Source organism: Salvia hispanica, chromosome 4 (assembly GCF_023119035.1).
Source record: "Salvia hispanica cultivar TCC Black 2014 chromosome 4, UniMelb_Shisp_WGS_1.0, whole genome shotgun sequence".
NCBI classification, from domain to species: domain Eukaryota; kingdom Viridiplantae; phylum Streptophyta; class Magnoliopsida; order Lamiales; family Lamiaceae; genus Salvia; species Salvia hispanica.
Genome location: NC_062968.1, coordinates 16,137,856 through 16,163,345, shown reverse-complemented (window position 1 = coordinate 16,163,345; position 25,490 = coordinate 16,137,856). Strand labels below are relative to the sequence as shown.

General features: G+C 34.4%; 5 protein-coding genes and 1 long non-coding RNA gene across 6 annotated transcripts; 3 read left to right on the top strand and 3 right to left on the bottom strand.

The window, feature by feature from the left end:
• Positions 1-1,505: 1,505 nt before the first annotated feature.
• LOC125221651 (ADP-ribosylation factor 1-like) lies at positions 1,506-3,234 on the top strand. Its single transcript, XM_048123833.1, has 6 exons — positions 1,506-1,802; positions 2,028-2,180; positions 2,417-2,487; positions 2,605-2,724; positions 2,798-2,998; positions 3,069-3,234. Exons 1-6 carry the CDS (start codon positions 1,775-1,777, stop codon positions 3,072-3,074), a joined length of 579 nt encoding a protein of 192 aa, XP_047979790.1. The 5' UTR covers positions 1,506-1,774; the 3' UTR covers positions 3,075-3,234.
• Positions 3,235-5,811: 2,577 nt separating this feature from the next.
• LOC125218478 (trafficking protein particle complex subunit 4-like) lies at positions 5,812-9,273 on the top strand. Its single transcript, XM_048120153.1, has 3 exons — positions 5,812-6,035; positions 6,131-6,299; positions 8,819-9,273. The coding sequence occupies exons 1-3, from the start codon at positions 5,976-5,978 to the stop codon at positions 9,013-9,015; spliced, it is 426 nt and encodes a 141-aa protein (XP_047976110.1). The 5' UTR covers positions 5,812-5,975; the 3' UTR covers positions 9,016-9,273.
• Positions 9,274-10,137: 864 nt separating this feature from the next.
• Positions 10,138-14,073, bottom strand: LOC125223658 (galactinol synthase 1-like). The gene is made up of 3 exons (XM_048126904.1): positions 11,376-14,073; positions 10,834-11,121; positions 10,138-10,735 (listed from the first exon to the last, which is right to left on the bottom strand). The coding sequence occupies exons 1-3, from the start codon at positions 11,712-11,714 to the stop codon at positions 10,364-10,366; spliced, it is 999 nt and encodes a 332-aa protein (XP_047982861.1). The 5' UTR covers positions 11,715-14,073; the 3' UTR covers positions 10,138-10,363.
• Positions 14,074-19,148: 5,075 nt separating this feature from the next.
• LOC125222159 lies at positions 19,149-19,812 on the top strand. The gene is made up of 2 exons (XR_007176483.1): positions 19,149-19,272; positions 19,400-19,812. It is a non-coding gene; the product is annotated as an uncharacterized LOC125222159 (long non-coding RNA).
• Positions 19,713-21,747, bottom strand: LOC125222157 (chloroplast stem-loop binding protein of 41 kDa b, chloroplastic). The gene is made up of 10 exons (XM_048124639.1): positions 21,584-21,747; positions 21,388-21,522; positions 21,227-21,313; positions 21,064-21,154; positions 20,934-20,988; positions 20,794-20,854; positions 20,483-20,704; positions 20,278-20,394; positions 20,117-20,206; positions 19,713-20,031 (listed from the first exon to the last, which is right to left on the bottom strand). Exons 1-10 carry the CDS (start codon positions 21,683-21,685, stop codon positions 19,852-19,854), a joined length of 1,140 nt encoding a protein of 379 aa, XP_047980596.1. The 5' UTR covers positions 21,686-21,747; the 3' UTR covers positions 19,713-19,851.
• A 359-nt stretch (positions 21,748-22,106) lies between these two features.
• LOC125222158 (Golgi apparatus membrane protein-like protein ECHIDNA) lies at positions 22,107-25,487 on the bottom strand. The gene is made up of 6 exons (XM_048124640.1): positions 25,337-25,487; positions 23,876-23,932; positions 23,569-23,772; positions 23,417-23,476; positions 23,026-23,152; positions 22,107-22,405 (listed from the first exon to the last, which is right to left on the bottom strand). Exons 1-6 carry the CDS (start codon positions 25,349-25,351, stop codon positions 22,317-22,319), a joined length of 552 nt encoding a protein of 183 aa, XP_047980597.1. The 5' UTR covers positions 25,352-25,487; the 3' UTR covers positions 22,107-22,316.
• Positions 25,488-25,490: the final 3 nt, after the last annotated feature.

The following is a 25,490-nucleotide window of genomic DNA, read 5'->3' as shown; positions in this document are numbered from 1 at the left end:
TTGTAGGTGTAGTCGACGGAGGGAAGTGGGTCCATTTTTAGTATCTCCTTCTTGGTTGTTTCATATTTGCTATCGATTGCATAGAGAAACTGACATACTCTCTGATCTTGTATGAATTTGTCATGAATCTCCATATCCTCTGGATATTTCATTGGGTTCGTCTGTTTTTGGTTGATTGAAATCCATCTCTCTCCCAACCGGCTCCATATTTCTTCTAATGAACTGCTTCCTTGTCTCAGTGTGGTAGCTTTGAACTGAAGATCATACACATGGATTTTATCTCCTCCGCTCCCATATGTGACTGCCAAAGCATACACCTGGATCATACAAAAAACGGGAAAGGGCCGAGAAAGGTATCAAGGACGATGATGATACCTTATCTGAGTCCAAACCCGCTCTAATACCATGTTAAATGGTACATGCAACATATTTAGAGAAGAAAGCAATGGGAAAATATGATTGTATTGAATTGGATAGATAAATGGTACTCCCTCCGTTCCTTCATAGTTGAGTCATTTTTCCATTTTGGGAAGTTCCCTCATAGTTGAGTCATTTCCATATATAGTAACTTTTTCCTCTTTCTTACTTTACTCTATCTTACTTTATTCTCTCTACTTTATTCACTTTTTACTTTATTCTCTCTACCTTTTTCTCTTTCTTACTTTTTTATCTATTTATTTAACACACCCAACGTTCATTTCTTAAACTCCGTGCCGAAAAGTTCCGCCTCAACTATGAGGGAACGGAGGGAGTACTCAACACCCATGTATTTATAGGGATGTTGGTGACCCTTGAGATCCTACAATAAATGTATTCTTGGAATTACATTATTATTGGAACAAGGCGGGAATGATAAATGTTCTGATCTTGAAACTCCATTCTTCTTTAACGCTTCTTGGAACTCTATTCTTCTTTAATGCTTCTCATTTTCTCAACAGGTTTTTGGTGACTTAAATGAAGATTTACTTTGATTATCAGTTTCCGCTTCCATTCAAACCAATTATGTAACTGTAGGGGTGTCTATAATACAATCCTACTAGATAAGAATAAGGATTAAGTGTTTGAGCAACTAAAACACACACAAACAATAGTTACTTGTTGTCCATTTGAAGTGTCCATTTAGATCCGGCCTTGTTAACCTGAGAAATTGTACATATAATTTTTTCCAAATCCAATTAATTACTTTTGAGATGTTCAAACTTGTTGTCTTAATTAATTAATGGTCAGCTTAGATTCTTTTATGTGTCTTAATTAATTAACCGTCAACTTATATTATTTTATGTGTCTTAATTAATTAACGGTCCAAAATTAATAAATTAAAACTTAATATTGTAAGTATATATCTTTTACCTCTAGTGTCGATCTTTGCTACCCACCCACTCTTTATTGGTGTCACATTCATCCAGTATTTGCAGCCGCATGCTCCAACGCTATTCTCGCATTCACACAACAAACAAATGCAGCATTTCCATATTTCTCAATCTTTAGTTGGGTTATACTACATTTCTATGACTTGGCTAGGAAAATAACCTCATTCCAAAATAAATTAGCTTCATCTCCACAAAATCAAATATAACCACAAATAGATTTTATGTGGCCTTCTTCTTCTTCTCCCTCCTCATTATTATTGTGTTGATAATTTGGCCCTAAGCTACACAATTTGCTGTTTCTATAACATCGACAATTTGGATGCCATTCCCGCATATCACATCACAATTTGCTGTTTCAATAACATCGACAAAACCCATTTCCTTATTTCTCAAACATATTCCAAATGAAGAAGTCTTTGGTCAAATTTTCACGTAAGTCATGTATTTTTCAATACATGGTCTAATCCCTATTTCGTTTGAATATTGCATGAATTATTTTAAATATTTGTTGAGATATTTATGTCCTGGAGAAATAATTAGTTGTCATATCCATGAATCAAATGTAGAAAACAAGCTCTAATTAATTGTATGGACATGGGATTAAATTTGTTGTATAAAAATGAAGGTTACAATTAGTTTATGGGTGTATATATGTAGAGAAAATGGGGTTATCCTTCACGAAGCTTTTTAGCCGGCTGTTTGCAAAGAAGGAGATGCGAATTCTTATGGTAGGTCTTGATGCTGCTGGTAAGACCACCATATTGTATAAACTCAAGTTGGGAGAAATCGTCACAACAATTCCAACAATTGGTATGCTTCTTTCATATATATATTTCTATTTCTATGTTATGGAAAGAATTTCATATTTTATAGTAGATCATTCAACAGCTTATTTTGATTAATTAGATGATAAAGATCAAGTATATTTCGTTGGTTTTGTACTCTTTAAAGATTTTTACTTTTAATTTCTAGGGTGGATCATAGATATATTGATGTGAACCGCCTTTGGCCTTACTAGTTGTGTGATGTGATCACCTTTTGTTTAGGATTCAATGTGGAGACAGTTGAATACAAAAACATAAGCTTCACTGTTTGGGATGTTGGTGGTCAAGATAAGGTATAAGTTGTACCTCATTTCAATAGTGTTGTTAATTTATATTGTGGGTGTGTTTAAGATTGATGGTTGGTTATGTTTGATGGCTCTGATTATATATGTGTAATTATATTGTGGTAGATTCGACCATTATGGAGGCATTACTTCCAGAACACTCAAGGGTTGATTTTCGTGGTTGATAGCAACGATCGAGATCGTGTTATTGAGGCTAGGGATGAACTGCATAGAATGTTAAATGAGGTAAAGAAACATGAGTAGCTAGTTTTTGATGGAGTGAATGAGGAATTAATTAGGGTTAGGGTTTGTGATGTAGGATGAGCTTCGGGATGCGGTGGTGCTAGTTTTCGCTAACAAACAGGATCTTCCGAATGCTATGAATGCTGCTGAGATAACTGACAAGCTCGGGCTTCACTCTTTTCGCGATCGCCATTGGTATATCCAGAGTGCGTGCGCCACCTCTGGAGAAGGCCTATACGAGGGCCTCGACTGGCTCTCTAACAACATTGCTAACAAGGTACCTACCATCCATCACCTAATTAATCAAGTGCATCTTCTCACTCATTTTCTATTTTTTTTCTTAACAGTCTTAAACAAGAAAGCTTGGATGCATTTTGGCTCCAACCTTGTTCGAGACTACCCTTTTCCCATGCGATCATGTTACTTTTCATATATAGTACTATAGTAGTATATGTAGATAGTGTTATTCTAGATAGTATGTATGTATAATTGAGTTTTAGGACTCTGCAATTAATACTATAGGCATTCTGAATGAATCTCATATTGCATATATATGCTTGGTAAGTTTTTGTATGTACTAAATTAATTTTGAATAAATAATAACACTATTGAAAAATCCAAATGAATAATATTAACATACTCTCCCATTAATCTATAAAATTTAGTTGAGAAAACTTAACAAGGGGAGTGATCAATCGCTAACTAATTAGCAATCTCAAACTAAAACTAAATCTTAGCCATTAGATTAGAAAATCTAGTAGTTGAAATAAGGCCACATTAATTATATTTTTAATTAAGTAAAATAATAAATAAAATTAGAGGATATTAATGTCAATTCCCTCTCATTAAAATCATCTTTAAACTTTTAATTTACATAACTCTCTCGATTTAAATTATTTTTTCGCAAAAAATATATCAAATTAAAGATAATTTTATAAGGATTCCAACGAGATCTCAATTGCATATGTTCCGACGACGTTCGAATGATGAAATTTGATATTTTTTATTTTAGTTTTCGTAAATGTTGATAATCAGATTTTTATCAACACATACATAAAAAAATCTCAATAAAACCATGTAAAAATCTCAATAAATATGTGTTGATATTTTCTTGTACTAGTGTTGATATTCTTATGTCATATTGTTGATATTTGTAATACACTATGTTGATATAAAAAAACATTCACGAAAATTATCATATGATAACATAATAATAACGATATTACCATTTTGTTGATATTTTGTCTACTATTTATTGAGATTCGTAAGATTTAATCTCATCCACTCATTTTAAAATCTAAGGGTAGAGATTTGGGTCTTGATTTTGAATTAGGGTGCTATAAGCATTAGAATGTGACCCAACTTAACAATGTATACTGAGGTACCATATAAAATTATAGGTACAAATTTTAGTGAAATTTGGTTTTTAATTTGATAGTAACGTATAGTCAAAAATTAATTTATAAAAAATAATTTTTTAATTTAATAAAAGAAAGAGAATGAGAATGCATCATTGTCGTAACAGGCGGAGCGGGCATCCATCTCGCATATTTGATTGCGAGCATTTATCACTCATCACATCCCTTTCAAAAATTGCCTGAAGAATCATACTTAATTCAATTTCCTAATTGCCTCTCTTATACCACTTTCATCACCCTCTCTAGTTTATATAATTTCGATGTGGGATGCCTATGCTCTCATTTCTCATTTTTACTAGGAGTAGTATTTTTCAATAAACCAGTTAGTTTCTTCTCTTAAAATATATAATCAGTCAATTTTCATCCAATCTAATTCCATTTCTGCTGAGTTTTGGCCGGAGTTTTCAGATACCTTTTGAGGATGACATATAGTGAATGGCAATATAGCTTCATAATGTGAACATGATTCAGAGTTGAGAAAAATGGTGATGGTGATTTGTAATGGGAAGGCTATGTTGGATCATTCTTTCACCTGTCTTACCTTTTACTGCCTCTGTCCGCGAATAGGAGTTCTTATTATATTTTAGTCCGTCCGCGAATAGGAGTCCCGGTTCACTTTTATCATAAATGGTAATAGGGTACCACCTTCTATTAACTCATTTAAAACTAATATATATACAAGTGGGACCATTATTCCACTAACTTTTTTCCATCCACTTTTCTTAACCTTTTTTAAAACTCGTGCCACCAATAAACGGGACTTCCAATAGTAGACGGGGGGAGTATGTGTTTATAATTCAATTTAGAACCTTTTGTTGTCTTCAGGCCACTACTTATGACAAATGATTTTGTATAGAATCAGGAAATTAATGTTTTGATAAGACTGTTTTTCGTACTTAATTCGATCCAAATCATATTGTCTATCGCAATTTATATGATCGTCAAATATAGCATACGATGGTCAAGACTAGGGGTGGGTATTCGGTCGGTTGGGTTAATAACCGAACCGACATGTCGGTTAACCGACCCCAAAATTCCATCAAAAAACTAAACGGAACCGACCCGATCTTCGGTTCGGTTACTTAATTAACCGACTAGGTTAGAACCGGTCGGTTATCGATTATAACCGAACTAACCGAATTGGTTTATACTAGTTTTAACATACTAGTTTTTAAGCACTTTATTTACTTTAAGAGATCTTATTTTTAAAATAATGTTTAGATACTTGACTTTGACATTACAATACGAGACTTTGACAAAATTTAGATATAAATTACGAGTCTTCCATTGTGACAAAGTTCGAAAGTAAATTATAATTTCTTCTATTATTAAATAAACATATAATTGAAATAAAAATTGAATTTAATTCGGTTATCGGTTATAACCGACAGTTGTCGGTTATAACCGATAACCGATTTAGAGCAAAAACGTATAACCGGTACCGAACCGATAACCGTAAATGTCAGTTATCGGTTAACCGATAACTGACCGGTTTCAGTTTGATTCTCGATTAACCGAAAACCGTTTACCCACTTGGTAAAATTATCGGTTTTTTTTAAATAAAGTCTCTAAACACTGTTAAACAAAAATGTTAATCAAAAGAAAAATTGCCAAACAAAGCATAAAATTTGATGAACGAATTCGTAATTTTTAAAACTATAAATTTCGGAACCCAATCTTTTATCATAGGAATTTCTGAAATTAGATTTTAATTTAGTTTTGCGATCTTCAGGGCTAAACCTATGCAAAAATTCATGGAATTAATCAGGGAAGGTTGCAGATCGTGAAATCGGAAGCCTTGGTAGCTCATAAACCTCAGAGTAACAGATTAAATCCATGGCAGCGATTTACAGCCTCTACGTCATCAATAAATCTGGGGGTCTCATTTTCTATAAGGTAAAATCCCTATTTTCCCCCACCTACGTCTTCTTCTGAATCTTCTGTGTTCGATGTTTTGGAATTCAAGAGATAAATCTAATTCCTGAATGTAGGATTATGGATCGGCGGGAAGAATGGATACAAACGACAGTTTGAGGTTAGCGAGTCTGTGGCACTCTATGCACGCCATCTCGCAGCAGCTCTCTCCCGTTTCCGGCTGCTTTGGAATCGAGCTTCTTCAGGCTGATACCTTCGATCTTCACTGTTTTCAGTCTCTTACTGGTTAGAAGATTTCCGTGTTGTTCACCACTAGTATTTATTTATACTACTATTTTTTTCTTAAATTGCTTCCCTGTCTTCCTATGCTGTTGATTGAATGTGAATGTGGAGTTCGGGTTGGGGGAAGGGGGTGTGATTTCAGCTCCAGTGCTAGAGCTGGATAGGTTTCTTACAGAACTGATTTAAATTTCTTCTGCTGCAGAGGGTAGAATCAGAGGTCTTGGAAAAAATAATCTTATTCATCTTCAATTTCCATAGTGTTTATGATCTGCATTCTGCAACTAAAGCAAATCGTTCCTAACAAATGAGTTAGTGTTCATAAGCCTTGGTACGTAAAGCACACTTAAAAAGGAGGATGTTCGGAAGGGAAATGGTTGGTAGGATGCTCCATTGTGCTCTGCTTTTGATCTTTAGCTCTTAACTTCTCTTTGTTTCCTCATATTGGGCTTAAGTTGTCAGTCATTTCCGTGGCCACTGATATACATGATCTGTTGGTAAAATTTATTCGCTCTAAATCTTCTTCCAAACGCTAGGTTGTCATTTTGCAAAATGTGATGAGAACCTGCATTTATCCCACAAATTTTATAGCTTATCCTCATGTTTTCTTGCTCACCTCTTGTAGTATTAAATTAATTTATGTGCTTGCTTTTGATTCAAGGCTATTCTGATTTCTGTAGCCAGAAAAATTGGATGTAGTGCTCCATTTTTCAGATTTCATGAGTGTTAGTTCCTAGGGTAAAGAAGTAACTAGATACTTATGTTGATGCATATATGCATACACTCATTGCTCAACTAATAGATAGACATACATGTATTTCCCCTGGAAGTGAGGATTTCATTTCACTGACACATGTATAATTCTTATTAGAGTTGCCGGTAGCTATCACTGGAGGTAAATAACCATGTCTTGTTACATTTATGCTTTAGTATTAAAGAATCAGCATAAAGTAGGACCATGCTAGTTAGTTTGCTTGCATCGAGGCCTAAGGAAAATGTCTAAATAATTTTTGGCTAAGAAAGGGAAAAATTTTATATACTAAATCTTCAGGATAATCATATTGCATATGCTTGTCCTATCAGATATCAGGACAATATTTTATTCTTGTCCTATTCCTAGATACTATCTTTTCTAGGAAACTGATGATGAACAAAAGTCAGAGCCACCTAGAGAGGAGACCTGGTGTTGCTCGAACACTCAGCATTGGTTGTTGTCTGGTTGAACATGTACTTTAAATCAGATAATTGCAACACTGCCATATGCCTTATTGAACAGTTTGTCAATATCATTTGAGATTGTTGTGAGAAGTTGGGAACATGACGAGGATTCACCATTCTGGTGATTAACTAATATAGATTGCTTCCTGGCATGATTCATGCATCAATTTATGGTGCACAGATATATTATTACTCATAATTTTAAAAGATGACAAGTATTTAAATTTAAATCAAAACTTAGAAATTTCGTTTAGGCTCCATTAAGCTTGAATAATTGTGTGAGATTTGAATGCTCATTACTTAATGCTCGAGCTTGACTCGATAAATGATAAGCATATAAGATAGGAAGCCCTAACTTAAACCAAAACCATGGTCAAAGGTAAAGGGTTGACTCCCTATTATATGCTATTCCACACTTTCGTGTGAAACCGATGTGGGATCGTATCAATCCATCCCTCTTTTAAACCGGACGTCCACGGACGGCACACGCCAGGTGGCAAACCCAAAGCCACGGGCCCACCATCCCCTTTGCTGCCCTTTTCCTTCGGGCCCACATTTTTTGGTGGCACCCCTTTGGTCACACCTACGGGTAGCCCCTTTCCGTAGGACATCCGGATCCACATTCACCGCACCAAATTGATAAGCATATAAGATAGGAAGCCCTAACTTAACCCCAAACCATGGTCAAAGGTAAAGGGTTGACTCCCTATTATATGCTATTCCACACTTTCGTGTGAAACCGATGTGGGATCGTATCAATAAACAATGAGTCAAGCTTGAGTTTCACAATACTCAGGTTGACTCGGCTTTGTTACATCCTTAAAGTATTATGCCTCATCTTGGAAGAGCACCAGTGCATGGCTGCACGCGCAGTTGAGATCGTCATTAAATATCAGCATTTATGCATTATAGTTTAATTATCATCTATGTTGAGAAGTTCGAGTTTAAGGATGTAAAAGCTTCACCATGTGGACGTGGAACTTAATTTTGGATAACCAAATAAATGGTCTGCCTGGAGTCATGTACTGGCTGCTTTTTCTTTGTCTGCCTTATGCTAGTCTAGCAGTAAACTGATAAAATTTGTTACTACTTTTTAAAAAAGATCTAGGTAGAAATGGTCTTGAACCTGGAGGTGTGGTAGGTTTGCATGTGTTTTTATGATTGCTCCTTTGTAAGTTCAGGACTGCCAATTACACAAAATGCAATTTTATACATCTTGTCACCGCCCCTTTATATACTGCCTAGTGATTCTTGAAACTTTTTGGGGTTGATAACTTGATATTTTCTCATTTGATGTCATGAATTAGGTACTAAATTCTTTGTGGTTTGTGAGCCTGGAACTCAGCATATGGAGAATCTGTTGAAACATATATATGAGTTATACACAGATTATGTCTTGAAGAACCCTTTCTACGAGATGGAGATGCCAATTCGATGTGAGTTGTTTGACATAAGTTTGGCACAGGCAGTACAGAAGGAGCGAGTCGCCTTATTGGGGAGATGACCTGCTAGCAGGGAAACGTATCTCAAGTTCGTTCTGTATACTTGGCCCGTTTATGTTATTGTTGAGCGTTCTGTTTTGAAAACAATGATAGAAGAAGGTTAGGTGATTCAGTTTCAGTAAACTCAGATTTGTATATGCGACGACTATGTTGCTTGTGGAGACTGATTCTTTGATAATTCGGATTCTTGAAATCGTTCTGAGCATCTGAAGTGCATGTTTTATTTCTGAATTCATCTATGGATCCATATTACTATATTATGCTTCTTTCTTCTTTCAAAATAAACTGATGTGTGTGTTGAGTTCTTGTTTGACACAAATACACTAACATGCATTATTTGATGAGAACATTTTAATTAGTGTTGACGATGAAACACATCTCAGTTGGTAATATGCATCAACTCTAACTAATAAGTCACAGGTTCAAGCATCCCAAGTAGATGAGAAACTATTATTGATTCTCTTGGAAAAACAAAAAAAAAGACTACTGCATTTTAATCTCTGTTAATAATTTTGAATATCCATTTTACTTTTTTATTCAACTTTTTGTTTTGTAATCGCTATTAACCTTTCCATAAATAAATGGTTAATCTTACCTGAATGTGGTGATTGATGAATAGCATTTTCAGAGGCAAAGTTCATTCTAATATATTACGAAGAAATTGGTGTCAGTGATTAATGTATATGGCATAAAACCATCCCAATTAATGAGGGAACAATTTCAGGCAAAATGTAAAATCACTAATGAATAGACTCATTGCATACTCCTCAGAATTCACTAAGGCAAAATGGAACTTTGAGATATCTTAAGGACCCTTGAACAAATCTGAGCTAACTTGCTTGATTTTTTAATCCATTTAAAAAGGGTAGGAACGGAAAATTCCTAATACAGAGGATAAAAACAATCAATCATGTCTATCGACTATCATAAATCATGAAGAGTGAAACAACCCCTTAGTAATATGACACTTAAATGGAACCACCCGCTCAAAACCTCATTTCTGAGGCAACACTGGACTCAGATCTCATTGATCCCTAGATAATTGTTTGCTCTGAAATATGACTGACTGAAGATTCAAGCAAATTACAAATCATCACATCCCATAACAGTGTAGCCACTAATTATTGAGAGAAAAGAAAATCCTTCTTTATTCATAGTAATAGAAACATGTCTAAGTAGAGATTTACACACAAGTTTGCACTGCAATGGTACAAATAAGTTTGGATAATATAGATAGTTCTCCTGCATCGCAGATGCAAAGGTTATGAGCAAATCCGACTGCAACATGCAAACTAAAGGCATCCACATCTATTGTGAGCCTCCTTTATTTAGGTAAAAGATACATTATCATCAGCCAGAACCCCAGCTACTAGCTCCAGTTAAAAATCCCCAGTTGAAACCCCAGCTCCTAGCTCCATTAAAAAGCCATCCCCACCTACTAGCTCCATTATAACCCTGCCAAGCTCTAGTGCAGGGGAGGTCCACTGGAGCACCGCAATACATTGCCCACCAGCGGGAAACCAACATTTTCACATCTTCTCTATCCATATTCTCCTCTTCCCCGGTATAGTCCCACGGCTTTGAACCAGGGAGACAGAAGTGAATTGCCTTCACCTTGTCAAGCTCCACTTCCTCGGGGTGGCGCCAAAGCATTGGCAGTAGCAAGTTGTAGATATGGTGGAGTGGCTTCGAGATGTCTTTGAAGAACATGTTAAGGAAATCCTGCAGATTGAACAACAGAGACACATGTGTGAAGATCTCTAATTTAGATCACGAAGCAGCCAACATATTTAATATTCATCAAGTATTTTGCATTCTACCTGCTCTGCAAACGGGGTGGCTGGTGTGACTTTAAGGGTGCGCAGGAGGCGGACATATGTGTAACGGGAAGGTTCAAAAATAAACATGCCACAATTTAGATAAGCAAGAGGTCTTTCACCCAGTTCTTGAGGCCATTGGACCACATGTGGACAAGGGACACCATCCATCTCACACAAGCAATCCATCACAGCATAGAAGATACCAGAAGGCATAGAAAAGAGGTTGTCCATATTGCCAAGCACTTGGATGTCTGCATCCAGGTAAATCATCTTCCAGTACTCCGTAAACTGAACAAATTATAAAAACACATCCTTCATTTTAATTTGGGTATATTATGTCTCTTACTATGCCTACTTATATAGTAAAAATTCTAATATCAATGAACTATATGGAAATAAATATATAAGAAAGGATACACTTCCTCAAAACTCAGCTTAAACATGCATTTGTGAAAATTGTCCTAATGTAATAATCACCACACCTGAAAATTGATAAAAAAAAAAAAAAAAAAAAAAAGCACTCGCTGGTTGAAAAGGCTCACCTTCCAAAGCCGAAGTTTACTGTAGTTGACAGCAAAATAATCCCTGGCAAATGAGCTCCCCTTGTTGCTGACAGGTGGGTGAACTGGTCTAATCTCACGAATGATACATCCCTGGTTCAAGAGGATGTTGCGATGATCCTCTGGCACATCAGATAAAACTGCCACCACCAGTGGATAAGCTGCTTTCACCTTCTTTAATCCCTTTGCCAGACAAACAACACCTTTCACATAATCACCATCACCTGCCAAGAAAGTAACATATGCATAACTATGATAAAGTCTATCATAGTTTTCATCAGCCCAAGTTTTGTATATAGCAATGGCAACTTCATGATCCATTTGAGCTAAGTATTCTAAAAAAACAAGAATAATTTCTTAAGGAAGGAGATATTTTTGAAGCAGGTACAAGCACATATACTGATATGTATAGCTTCAATGGTGTGCATGTTCTCCGCTGGGTACTGCTTTTATAGTGAGTTGGGGCAGGAGCCATTACAAAGCCTAGCCACGTTTCAGAATTTTGTGCAAACGTATGAAAAAGGTGTCTGAGAATCACTATCTGGTCACGTTATTCACATTCCTCGTGTAGTACAAGATAAATCAACCGCTTGAAGGAAACTTAAGGCTATGCTTTTTTATCCCAATGTAGAGATAATGCAAGTCCTTACAGCCATTCTATGACTTCAACTAATTTTGTTGTTTATCAAGTTGTAACCGTCGAAAATAAATCTGGCACCAACCATTGGCGTCGAAAGCAATTAAGAAGTGCTAAATAAAAGTCAATTCGTCGAGAGCATTTATATTGGTGATTTATTTGGAAATATCTTGGTTTGAATTGCTAGTTACTATGGCTGTGAAAGCTCCAATGCAGTAAGAACTAATTGCCTCACATGTTATTAGACATGTAAATTCTAAAAGGAGGTTAAGATAAATGAAAATGTATACACTTGGATTTGTGGAAAGGATGTTGCAAGTGCTTTTACACAAACTAGCGGGATGGTACGTGTGACACACACACACGAAGTATTGGGTTAATGGAGTAGATAAATATGTAAAAATAGATAATATTTTCAAAATCTTGAAGAATTTCAGATATGAAAAAAAAAACATCACAGAAAACCTATTCATTTTTAATTACATTACTATCTTTACAACATAACAAGCATTTAAATTCAAAATTCATGAGAATACAAATTTTATAATGATAATTGATGAATTGATAAGTCTATCATTAAATTGAAGTATATAATAGGGATGTAATAATAGGCAAACAAAAACAAGGCTTCTTTATAATATGTATAGATTAATTATTATTCACTTATCTTTTATCAAACAAAATTATTGCAAACCCTTGCATAATGCTGCTAGATGTCCAATTTTTTTTTCTGAGTTATGATTTGCGTGAGCTAGGAAAAATTAGTAAATTTATGGAAAGGAATATCCAAATTCCATCTTCAATTGACAATATAGAGACTATCAGCAACTTCAAACATCCAAAAAACTAGTGTATGATGAGAGCCTTTAACATAATCTGAAGCTTGAAATGAATTTTATTTATTTCCATTAACTTAATGTGTTGAGTAATCAAAGATTAACATAGAAAGCATCAGAGTCTAATATTGAATTACTGAGAAACAGTTTAACTCCATGAACAATGCCTAGGCCTAGTAGTCTTAAAATTTTGAACTTTAGTTAGTGCTGTAAATATAGCACAACCTCTTTAACGCAACACCCAGACACTAACTTCTGTTTCCTTTTAAAACTAATCGTGTTTTAATTGCCAAGAAAAGAGTAGTGATATAATTGCTACAACCTAGAAGTCATGTTGTAATTACAGAACTAATCAAAGTTCATAGTTTTAAGGCTTTTAACTTTATAAAGCACCACAGATAACATGAAAATTACTATCAGAGCAGAGCTCATGTTCGATATATAAGCAAAAGGAGAGGGGTGTGGGGTTACTATATGCAACCAGCATTTATAGAAAAAAGAATTTTAGATGAATTCAGAAAATCGAGAAACCTGCAAATTTGCATTAAATAGATTTTAGAAAATCAATAAACCTGCAACCTAATATAAGAGATCCATTTTGAATTTAGTTTCCTGTTTCCAAATACTGTCATTGAGCCACTTTAAGGGAGGTATGATATATGGACCACTGATCATGCAAAAGATGCATGAGAGCAACAGAAGGGAAGATTTTTTCCATTTTATACTTTGGAATTAATCTGTATTTTAACCAAACCACCTAAAATGATGAAAAACCTCAGTAAGAAAGGGCTAGAGGATGTACAGTGTGGTCATGACTATAAGTAGATTTTCTATATTAGCCATAAAGCACTTAACAAGACAACCTATTTCAAATACTAATCGAATTCCTCAAGAACTTTCGACTATGTCAGATCGTACGCAGATTACTGTGATATTCATATGAAGCAGAAGAAGAAGTAATATTGAAATAGAGATTGTCATGTGTAGCAACTAGTTGAATGCTACATAGCAATTGATCACAATGACTAAACCAAAAAAAAACAGGATTATAAAAAAAATTACACACACATAGCATTTGAAGCATTTAAACATTAATCTTAAATATGCATTGTAATTATCCAAAGGATGAAACAATTGGCACTTTTTAGAAGTATTCAGGTGAAATTATGGGTTAAAAATGGTAAAATAAACCCCCATTAAGTGAAGAGTTTACATAGATGATGGAGATTGATAGCTTGTCTTCGGAAGGGGCGACCTAGAAACTCCGATTACCTGAACATGGATAAAAACACTAAATTATCAGAAACACTCTCACATATAGGGTTCAACAAGGAAAAATTTCGAAGCAAACAACAATATTAAAAGAGACACCTCAAGTTTCTGGAAATAAGCAGAAGGTTTTTTCCTGATATTCCGATCGCCGGAGATGAAATTCACCGGCGCCATCAATTTCATTTGCATATTTTGTGTGGACTGATTTGAATTCGTAATTCAGGCTGTTTAGCACTAAAACACACCAATTAAACACAATAATAATAATAATAATAATAATAATAATAATAATAATAATAATAATAATAATAATAATAATAATAATAATAATATTATTGTTATTTTATTATTATTGTCGTACACACTTTTATTATTATATACGATCAATGTAAGATATTCAGGTAATGACAAAAGAAAAAAAGAATACTCCTAATTGTATTAATTTATCGTTATATTTTACCCTAATAAAAATAATTATCTATATTTTACAATACATTTTTATGTTATAATGTTAATATTTTTTTATCCATCTGTTACTTCTTTTTAGTTATTCAATTATTTCAATGAAATTCTTTGTCTCTATAAATTTTATATACCTCTGTGAGTTCAAATCTATGAATGATTATTTGATAATTAATACTTTAGTTCATTCGTCCTATTGTTATATTTTTATTTTTTATCATTCCACCATCGTTGAATCATTTAATTTATATAGCAAAAAATTTATAATACATTTAATCTTTATATTTTATTAACTCTCACTTTGTTCTATATTTAATAATTTATCTTATTATTTCTTTTACTATTTCTATCTATTATTTTACTAAATGCTCAATTTTTAATTTATATGATAAAAATAAACGTTCTAGTTGTGATAGAACTGAAGGATGTAATAGATTGTCGAATGTGTGGTCGAGTGGCATGAGACTCATTCATCATCCTTAACTAAATAGTCATGACTCATCTCATTCATTAAGTGCCTATAAATCAGCCCGAGAATTAATTACTGAGTCCGTCAGTGAATTATCTCGGTAACTATAAAAAAAATGTTAGAAACTATGGTAGATAACATTAGCACGAATCTTGTGATTATTTCAAATTTAAGATTAGGAGGTGTGACCCTCAATTTTATAAGGATGGAAAGAGTAGACTAAAGAGGAGGGTAAAATACTCATGTCATCGTATGATTCTATACTTAGTTTATGGTGTCGAATTATATTTTCCCCGGAGTAATTTTCTCATTTCCATTTGATTATATTTTCATTAATAGGTTTGGTAATTGATTTTTTATTATTTTTTCTCTCTTTAATTTGAAACTTAGTTTGTTTATTTTGTATGCATTTCTTTATTTTTCAAAAAAAATTATGACACACTTCAATAATACAAAAAATTACTAATTTCTATCATAAATTTAAAATATACAATAATATTTTACATAACAAAAATTAGTCATTTTTTTATAATTTAGTTGAATTAATTATAAATCTTATAGTGTGAAAAGGAAAATATTTAATTAGATTGAGTTGGGATCACTAATGGAAAGTAAAATTTATACTATATATTATGTTTAAGACTGTGTATGTGAATGAAAGAAAAATAAATATTTTATCAAATAATTAGATGCGGTTAGATTGAATAAATAAAACAGTCACACCATCACCACTCACCAGAATGAGTTTTGAATTTTGATAGCCCATATGAACTTTTTCTCACTCAAAATAAATTTACTAAGGATGAGGTTTACTTAATTTGGCTAACGAGTCGATTGGAAATTGTTTCAAGAATATTTGAATTTTTGTCACACTCAAACTCAATTTGTACAAACTCCAAAATATAATTTGGATCGTTAAAAAATATCAACAGATGATAAAATAGTAGCAATAACAAATGTAAACGCAGTATAAACGCAGTATCAACGCAATATCAACACATTATCAACCGTTGACATTGTGTTGACATTTTCTGTTGCTATGATTTTATCATCTGTTGACATTTTCTAATGGTACAAATCATAGTTTGCATTTGATTACATTCTTATTTGGCAGAATATTATTGCAATCTAAATTACCTATAATATTTTGCACATCGCCTTTTGATATACATTCGTTTAAATATAAATATTCGACTGTATTTACAACAAAGTCCTGATTAGTTTTAAACTGTTAAATAAATACTTAGTTGTCAAAAAACAATATTGATGATTTCTTTCGTAAAATTTACGTTATAAAAGTCCCTTCATTAAATCCTCTGAAAATTTACTTTCAATTACTATGTTCTTAGTAGTTAATTAATAATGAATTTGATGATGTATATATTTACACTTGCTCAATGAATTCAAGCTATGTATTGGTATTTCTAAATTCAAGTTATGTATTGGAATTCTATTCAATAATAAGATCAACTCAACAATATATTACTTTACTTGTAAATTAATTAGCTAAATCACTTTAATAATTAAAAGATACGTACTATATTATCTATGCACAAAAGTATTTCATCTTTAATAGTTTGGTAGGTGCTTGATTTGTTTCATATGAATTCAAAAAGTATTCTCATTAAATTCTATTGCTTTCAGTTATTACTATCTTCTTAGTACAGATAAATTTGATGAGGTATGCACTTACGTCCAATAATCAAGATATATAATATATGTATATTACAATTTTATAAAGACAGTATTAAACGGTACTCCATTCGTCCCATAAAAATATGGGTAAAATTGATAAAGTAAGAGAGAGAAGAGAGTGATAGTTAAAGTAATGTTAGTGAATAGTGAGACCTATATTATTAAATTAATATAACTTTTTAAAAATAGAATGCAAATATTTTTGTGGAACGGACGAAAAAAATAGCATATTTTTATGGTGCGGAGGAAGTATTCCTTTAAGTCATTTTTCATAAGCAATAGTTCATGCATAAATTAGTTTGGTACGTCAATATTGGTGCTTGATTTCTTTCGTACATAAGTTATAAAAGTCGCATCATCAAATCAACTGAAAATTTAATTTCAGTTACTACTATAGTATTAATGAATTTGATGATGTATACATTTACACTAGCTCAATAAATCCAAATTATACCTTGATATTTCTTTCTAATAATAAGTTTGATTCAACAAAATGCTATAGTAAATTTCTTACCTAAATCACTTTTAATAATTAAAGAGATATAATCTATGCACAAAAGTAGTTCATCTTTAATAATTTGGTACGTCTATAATGGTGCTTGATTCTATCGTATCAGTTACAAAAGTATCCTCATTAAATTATTTTGCTTTCAGTTACTACTATCTTCTTAGTACAATGAATTTGCTTATGTATGCCATGACGCTTGCTCAATAAATTCAAATTATATATGTATATTCCATTTAATAATAAGATCAATTTTTTGAAGGAGTAGTAAATTTCTTGCTTAAGTCAACTTTCACCAATAGCTCATGCATAATAGTTTGGTACATCAATATTGATATTTGATTTCTTTTATATCAATTGTAAAAGTATCCTCATTAAATTATCTTGTTTTCATTCTAAGTAAATATGAATTTGATGATATATGCACTTACATTTGCTCCATAAATTCATATATGTGTATATTTTCATTTAATAATAAGACCAGTTCCACAAAATAGTAATTTCTTGCTTAAATTACTTTTCGTAAGTAGTACTTGTTCATGATTAATAATTTGATACGTCTACATTGATACTTGTTTTCTATTGAATCAGTTAAAAAGTGCAATTGTTAAGTGCGCTTACTTTCAATTACTACTATCTTCTAAGTTCTAACTACATATATATTCGATGATGTATGCACCTACGTCTGCTCAATAAATTCGATGATGTATGCACTTACGTCTGCTCAATATATTCAAGTTATACATGTATATTTCCATTTTAATAACAAGATCGATTCATAATATAATAAACTTCATGCTTAATTCACATTCCATAAGTATTAGTTCATGTTTAATAAACTTCATGCTTAATTCACTTTTCATAATTAATAGTTCATGTTTAACAGTTTGGTACGTCTATATTAATGTTTGATTTATAAAAGTGTCTTCCTTAAATTGTCTTGTTTTCAGTTACTACTATTTTCTTATTAGGTATGAATTTGATGATGTATGCAATAAATTCACGTTACAGTATATTTTTATTTTATAATTAGACCAATTCCATAAAATAGTAAATTTCTTGCTTAAATCACTTTTCATAAGTAATACTGTACTAGTTCATGCTTGATTTCTATTGTATCAATTAAAAAGTGCACCCGTTAAATTTTCTTACTTTATTATCTTTTGAGTAAGATGAATTTGATGATGTATGCACTTACGTCTGCCCAATAAATTCAAGTTATATATGCATACTTCCATTTAATAACAATACTGATTCATAAAATAGTAAACTTCCTGCATAATTCACTTTCTTTATTCAAGAGCCGTGTACCCGTATGAATCAAAATTAGTTCATCTTCATATTCAAACAATGCGTAAAACACGTGATAAATTAGAACTCAATTTGATTCACATCAAATATTGGATGTGAGGTCAATATTATTCAACTGATTATAATATTCTGATTGGATTTAAATAAATTGTGATTCAATTTAATTAGTTAAAAGTCCATCAGGTCAGCCCAAGTCCAGTCTCTATGGATCTCTAATTTGGTCGATAATAACTTTATACTCCTCCGCCCACCCCATCCGTGCCATAGTAGTTTGTATCTAATTCGAACTGCAAGTATTAAATTGTGTACTCCCTGCGTTCTATAGGAGTAAAAGCATTCCTTTCCGGCACGAAAATTAAGAAAAATCGTAGTTAATTCGAACTTGTAATTCGAATTTGATACAAACTTAAAATAATTTGAATTTTAAGAAAATAACTCAAACTTTTAGCAATACAAAATTCATAAGTCATACATCTATAATAAATACTATCACAGTTTAATACATTAAGAGTGTAATTTTTTAAATAACAAAACAAATACTCCTAAAGAGTGTCCACAAGAGGGGGCCGCAGCGGCTGCCGCGGCGTGCCATAGCTAGGCGGGAAGGAGCTGCGGCAGGGTGGGGTGGACGGGGGAGAGCCGCATTTGCGGCAAGGAAGGGGCATTGGGGTTTCAGGCGCGGCGACGCCGTGGTTTTTTTTTTTAAAAAAAAATTTCGGAATTTATTTCTATAGATACACCTATTTCTCTCATTTTTTACTTCACAAATCCACATCCGTATTTTCATTTCTCTAGATTTTTATTGTCTCAATATGCAAGGTGGAGATAGTGATTCCCTTGGCAGTGGAGAATTGAGATACCTGGGCAGCGGGTACTACAGTGGCGGTTCTGGTGCAGCGAGTACCGGCACTAGCATCCCTGCAGTCGACGGCGGCTATGGCAACTATTATTATCCGCCTCCATCCCAACCGTGGAGATCCAGTCCCCCTCCATCCCAGGGGTGGGGTGATCCTGCCCACGCATCCCTGTCTTGGCAACATACACCCCAGTTTCGGGGTCAGTCAGAGGAATGTGGGTCATCCCCAATCGCCGTATGGATCATGGATAGATCATGTATGCCTATGGCATCATATTGTGCGAAAACAACAAATTTTCATACTGAGATTTAATTTATGATTGAGTGTTCACAAATGTACAGAGAAGATCAATACTCAACATACAAAAAATTGAAAGAAAAACTCAACAAGAGTAAAAAGAGATTGTGTTTTGTTCTAGGACTGAAGAACAAGAGACTTTCCCAGAATAATGTCATCAGTTGAGAAATCAGCTTCTTTCCTGAATGTCCCTCTGCCAAAGTCTAGGTTGTAGGAATCTGTAAGACCTTCCACCAGATCAAACTCTGGCGTCCATCCCAGCAAGCTCTTCGCCTTGTCAATCGATGCAAAGAAATGCTGCATTCAAACATATATAAAACAACCATCTAAGCAATCTTTGCAATGAGTACTACAACAGATATGCCATAGTTTCTTTGTGTACCTGGTCCCGGAAAGGGAACGACTTCTTCTTGCCGAAATCAAACTCTTTAGGGTTGTAGTGAACAATCTCAGGCTCAGGGAATCCACCAGCCTGTCAGTTTATCTGTGTTTAGTACTAATAAATTGTGACAATTTTTTGCAAGTGCATTTTGTGAGGATTACCTTAGCACATGCCCTTGCTAGACCATCAAATGTGACATATTTATCTCCAGAGATGTTGAACACTTCCTTGCTTGCATTCGGATTGCCAAGCACCTTGATGAAGGCGGTTGCAAGGTCCTGAAAAGTTTGGATACGAAAGAATGAAGTTGGCCTTGAGTAGAAGTAGCAGTAGAAAGAGTATAGTGAAGAGGACATGGTTAGACACCTTGACATGACCAAGCTGTGTGATCTGTATGCCTGAGTTGGGGACAGGGATGGGACGGCCTGCTTTCAGGCGGTGGAAGAACCATTCCTCAACGGGGTTGTAGTTCAATGGCCCATAGATGTAGACTGGCCTTATAGAAGTCCAGTTCACATCTCTTGATGCCAGCAAGCTCTCCGTCTCGAGCTTGCCCTTGTGTCTGCTCTTTGGGTCAACTGCATCAACCTTCAATGAAGTGCGCGGTTTGCTAATATCAGATGCTAAGATATGTATGCAAGTGATTTGAGTTTGATCTAAACAAGATACAGTCAGACCTCATAATGTGGAGGATAATCAGTTTTGAGGTAAACTCCAGCTGAAGAGCAGTATATATACCTGTAAAGTGTACACACACACACAACACTCAGAAATAAAACCAACTATATAATCCAAGATGGTAAAATAAAAAGCTTACTGTTCAAGGTTTGGTAGAGCATCAAGTATAGGTTCAACTTCAACTGCTTCGCGCCCTATTAAACAATGCCAAGAAATATGATGGAGAAGTTCTACAACAAGAAAATGAAACAAGAGAGATTGAGACACACCGTTGATGTCATATACAACATCAAAACCTTCTGCTGCGAGGCTGGTCTTGACAAAATCAAAGTCTTGTCTGTCTCCCTTCAAGTGTAATATCTACAAGAACCACATCAAAAGTGAAGAAATGTACATTCTCTGATGATGTTATAGAGATGGAAGCTAGTATACCTTGGAGGAGAAATCAGAGAAATCAGCCTCGGATTCACCGGGCAGCTGTTGAGCAATTGGAGCTTTTCCTCTAGTGAAAAGTGTGACCTGAAACACGAACACGATCAACACAGAATCATCGATGGTGATCATGCTAGAAAGCAGATGAGAATGAGTAGAACCTGATGGCCTTCTTTGACGAGGAGTCTGGACAAGAATATGCCAATGAACCGAGTGCCTCCCATTATAAGGATTTTCTTGGCACTCGATGCACTAACGCGTAATGCTCCTTTCGGCTGCCATACTTTCCTCCTCAACTGCACCAAAATCTTAGTTAGAAACCATGGCCATAAGCAAAGAATGCCATTTTGAGCATACCTGGACTGAGGAGGTAAGTCTGGCGCCGTTGAAGTCGGAGAGAGAAGAAGAGAGGACGGTGGAAGACGGTTGTCTGTGCTGCACCACCACCAGACTAGCCATAATGAATATCAACCACCGTGATCAGTTTGTTCACTCAAATGGCCCATAAACATTTTATGGGGTTATTATTCAGGACTCTGTCATTCTTACAATAGGGATAAGACAAGCCCACTCTCTTAACCACAACCTTCATTATATCCACATTTTCCCTCTATCTTGGTCTTGTTTCAACATCCAAACTGGATTGCTATTGTGTTAAGACAATCTTGCCCCTAACTTTATTTCATCCCCAGAATTCGTCAAATAATTATGTTAAATATTTATGTCAAGAATTGAATTGGATAAAGCTCAAACTGGGTATAACATTCACTCATCTCACAAAATTTATTACTTGCTTGCTAGCTTAAGTAGATGTTAAAGTGTAATAGCATCTCCAATTCCATAGAATGAGAACAAATGAAAAGACCCAAAAAGAACGAGATCCTAATAAACAAGATGTCCCTTTGCTTTTACGTATTACAACACCTTCAGATATCAAAATGGTACACAGACATGCACCTTCCTCTGTCTACACCAGTATATGAGCAACACTTCCACATATATGACCACATTTAATGTTCATTTACAAGATAAACAAATAAAATCTGCTTGACTGCAAATCGCTTCTCCTCTGATTGATAGCGTAAGCAACTCAAACCACACTAAATGCTGACTGAATGGTAGACTGGAAACGAGAAGCAATGGTCTGGGAAGCAAATTGCTGAAGCTGCTTCTTAGCATCTGCAAGACAAAGGTGAACCTCGTAAAAGCATATCATGGACAGAAACAATTAGACAAATATTTTGACTTTCTGGGTTAAAACATAAGACTCAAATTTGCATGAATTATTCTCTCTGGTCAAAAATACAACAAAAATAGAGTGTAAAAAGTACTCCCTCCGTCCCCTATTAGGAGTCACTCTTTGACCGGGCACGGGTTTTAAGAAATGTAAAGAAAAATTGATTGAAAAAGCTAGTGGAATGTGGGACCCATCCTTTTATATTGGTTTTATAATAAAATGTGAGTGAATTGTGTTAGTGGAATGTGGGACCTACTTACTATTTATGGTAAAAATGAAGTGTGACTCTTAATTGGGGACGGGCCGAAATGGAAAAGTGTGACTCTTAATGGGGGACGGAGGGAGTACATACTATGTGTTAAAAAAAAGTCCAACGTTTAAGTGTATGACCAATAGCAAGATAATGCAAGTAGCGGCATCAGCAGCAGTCAAAGTAATTTATGCACTAAGAAGAAGAATGTGCACATTGATACATAAAGCAAGTAAAAGCAGTTGAGGACTAAGTCACTAAAGTAGAATTGTAAAATCTGACACTTGAGATATGCATCCATAGTAGACGAACCTTTCCGGCATTTAGTGAAGCCGATGATATTAGCAATGCTAAGGGTCAAGCACACACCAACAACGAGAAGATAATCAGCTTGGAACCTAATCAATGAGAATATGGCAAAAAAGATCCATGCAACCGCCTGCCAAGAAAATATATAAATTGTTCAATTAATTAGCAAAAAATAAGAAAGATCGGATGACGTTAAATAGAGAAGGCTTTCACATGAAAATGATTTATGGTTGATGTTGAAGAATTGACAACTCAAGGATTAAACACACCATTCATTGATATGTAAATCCTTATCTGGCTAAACTTTGCAACATAATCATCTATAAACCATCATTCTTTCCAATTGAACTAAATTATATCTGTATGGTAGCTTAACTCTAGAGTCTTTATTTACCGTAATGTATAAGGTCCACCAGAACAGCCATGAATCCTTCTTGTTCATTCGAGCCATTGACTGAATAAAATGGAAACAATGGGTAAACATGTTTGTGGGAGGGTAGAACAGATTCAGTGCATTCAAGTCTTCAAGTGGAAAAATATCCTCACCTCTTGGTCAAGGCATTCAAATTTCCACACACTCTCACCGTCGTCATTGATTTCATTCCACCACCTGAGGCCCACTAAGATGCGACCACTTACATTCTTGACAACCCAAAAATCAAGTGCAGCTAGAAGTACAGTGACCACAAATATGATGACAAAATTATCCACAAATAGGGCTGAAAGAATATAAAAGGCCAAGGCAGCACCCTAGAAAGAAATCACTTTCACGGCATTAGAATATAAACAAATTCAAGAGCAAAATAGAAGACAACAACCAAGCTAAAAAGTCAGAACAGCGAAATGAATTAACCTTGAAAAGCACATGGAAGAAGCATATTTGTGGATGAGCATAATTCTCCCCTTGAGGCTGTAGAGGAAGAAAGCAGGCAAAAATTAGTTATCTGCATTTTTGCACTTCTCTCCACTATTTCTCGACTCTCGTCCCCATATTCTTATATTCCTCTGGGGTGGAGGTAATATAAGAGTGAAGGCAGATAACAAATATATTTACTTTAAAAATTCCATAACTATAATATTTTATCTAGATCCATGTAATCAAAATGCCCATAAGGTTGTGGAACAGATTAACTTTTACTTCTAGGATGCCTACAATTTCTGTCTGAACCTATAGTTAAATGTACTCCTACTACTTTGTAATAGCTCTACAAATAGTGGAATGTGCAATCAACAAATTGCAGAAGTTGATGAACTTATACATGAAAACACAGGGTACATCAAGACATCCTAAAGATGTCCATATCATTCAGTTTAAAATTGAAAATGAATTATATATATGCAAACTTGCAAAGCATCTCAAATTTATGGTTCACCGTAGTATTTCAGTAAGATGGAATGGAATATAAGGTCTCACTTCACTAAAACAGAAGGAACTACAATTGACATAAGAGATTATTCTTGAAGAAAATGCTGTTGAATTAACAAAACCAGATATGGATGCCTATATTCCAACTCATGACTTTTATGAATAAGAAAGAACATGTAAAGGGCCATCACATGCATCCCTAAAGAATGGAGTCCTTTGCAAATCATTAAATTACAAAAGCACTTCAAGTTGAATCTCTAGTACTTAGAAGAGTAGGGGCCTCATATGTGTTTGACTCAGTTAGTTAAGCCATCTACAGATCAGCAAAGTACAGCATAAGGCATATCTAATAATTCATTGGCTATGTTTCTAAAATTAACTCAGGCGTAAGACGGGTTTCAATGAGAAATATACCATGACATAATGCTGATTGGTGGCACATAGTTAAGTTAACAACTGCAAATCTATCACAACATAGTTTTGTTTTGCATGACCCTGAAACATATTATCGTCATCTGATACTTTCACATATCTGAAGCCTTAGCATCCCAATCAATTAACTTCTTTTTTCAGGCAGAGTGGACCAAAGAAGTTCTAAAACTCCCCATAACAGGATAATCCCTAGTCTATGAGCCAATTCACCAATTTGAGACCCATACACCATGATTCACCAATGCATCAAAGCCTTATAACTGAAACCTTTCAAAATCAACAGAAAATGACACCCTAGGATTCCGATCTTGCCATGGCGGGATTGAAACTGACCGCGAACAAGAAATGCAGCTTAAAATACAAGTTAAATTAACCTATCCATGCTACCGTATAATAACCTAATTAGTCGCAACAACAATCACAGCATTCATCATCCATAATTCCCCCACTTGGAAAATTTACATAACAATTGAATAATTGAAAAACGACAGAATAATGGTAAAGAAATCAACTTACTGGATTAAGATCCATGCTTTGGGGATTTACGATTTGCAAGATCTCCTTCGATTCCGACTCTTGAGATAGGTGTTGTTGATAAGCGCGTGTTGATGTTTAAGTCCAGTTAAACAAATTCAGGAACTCAGCTTTGGGATTTGGGTGGTGAATTTTG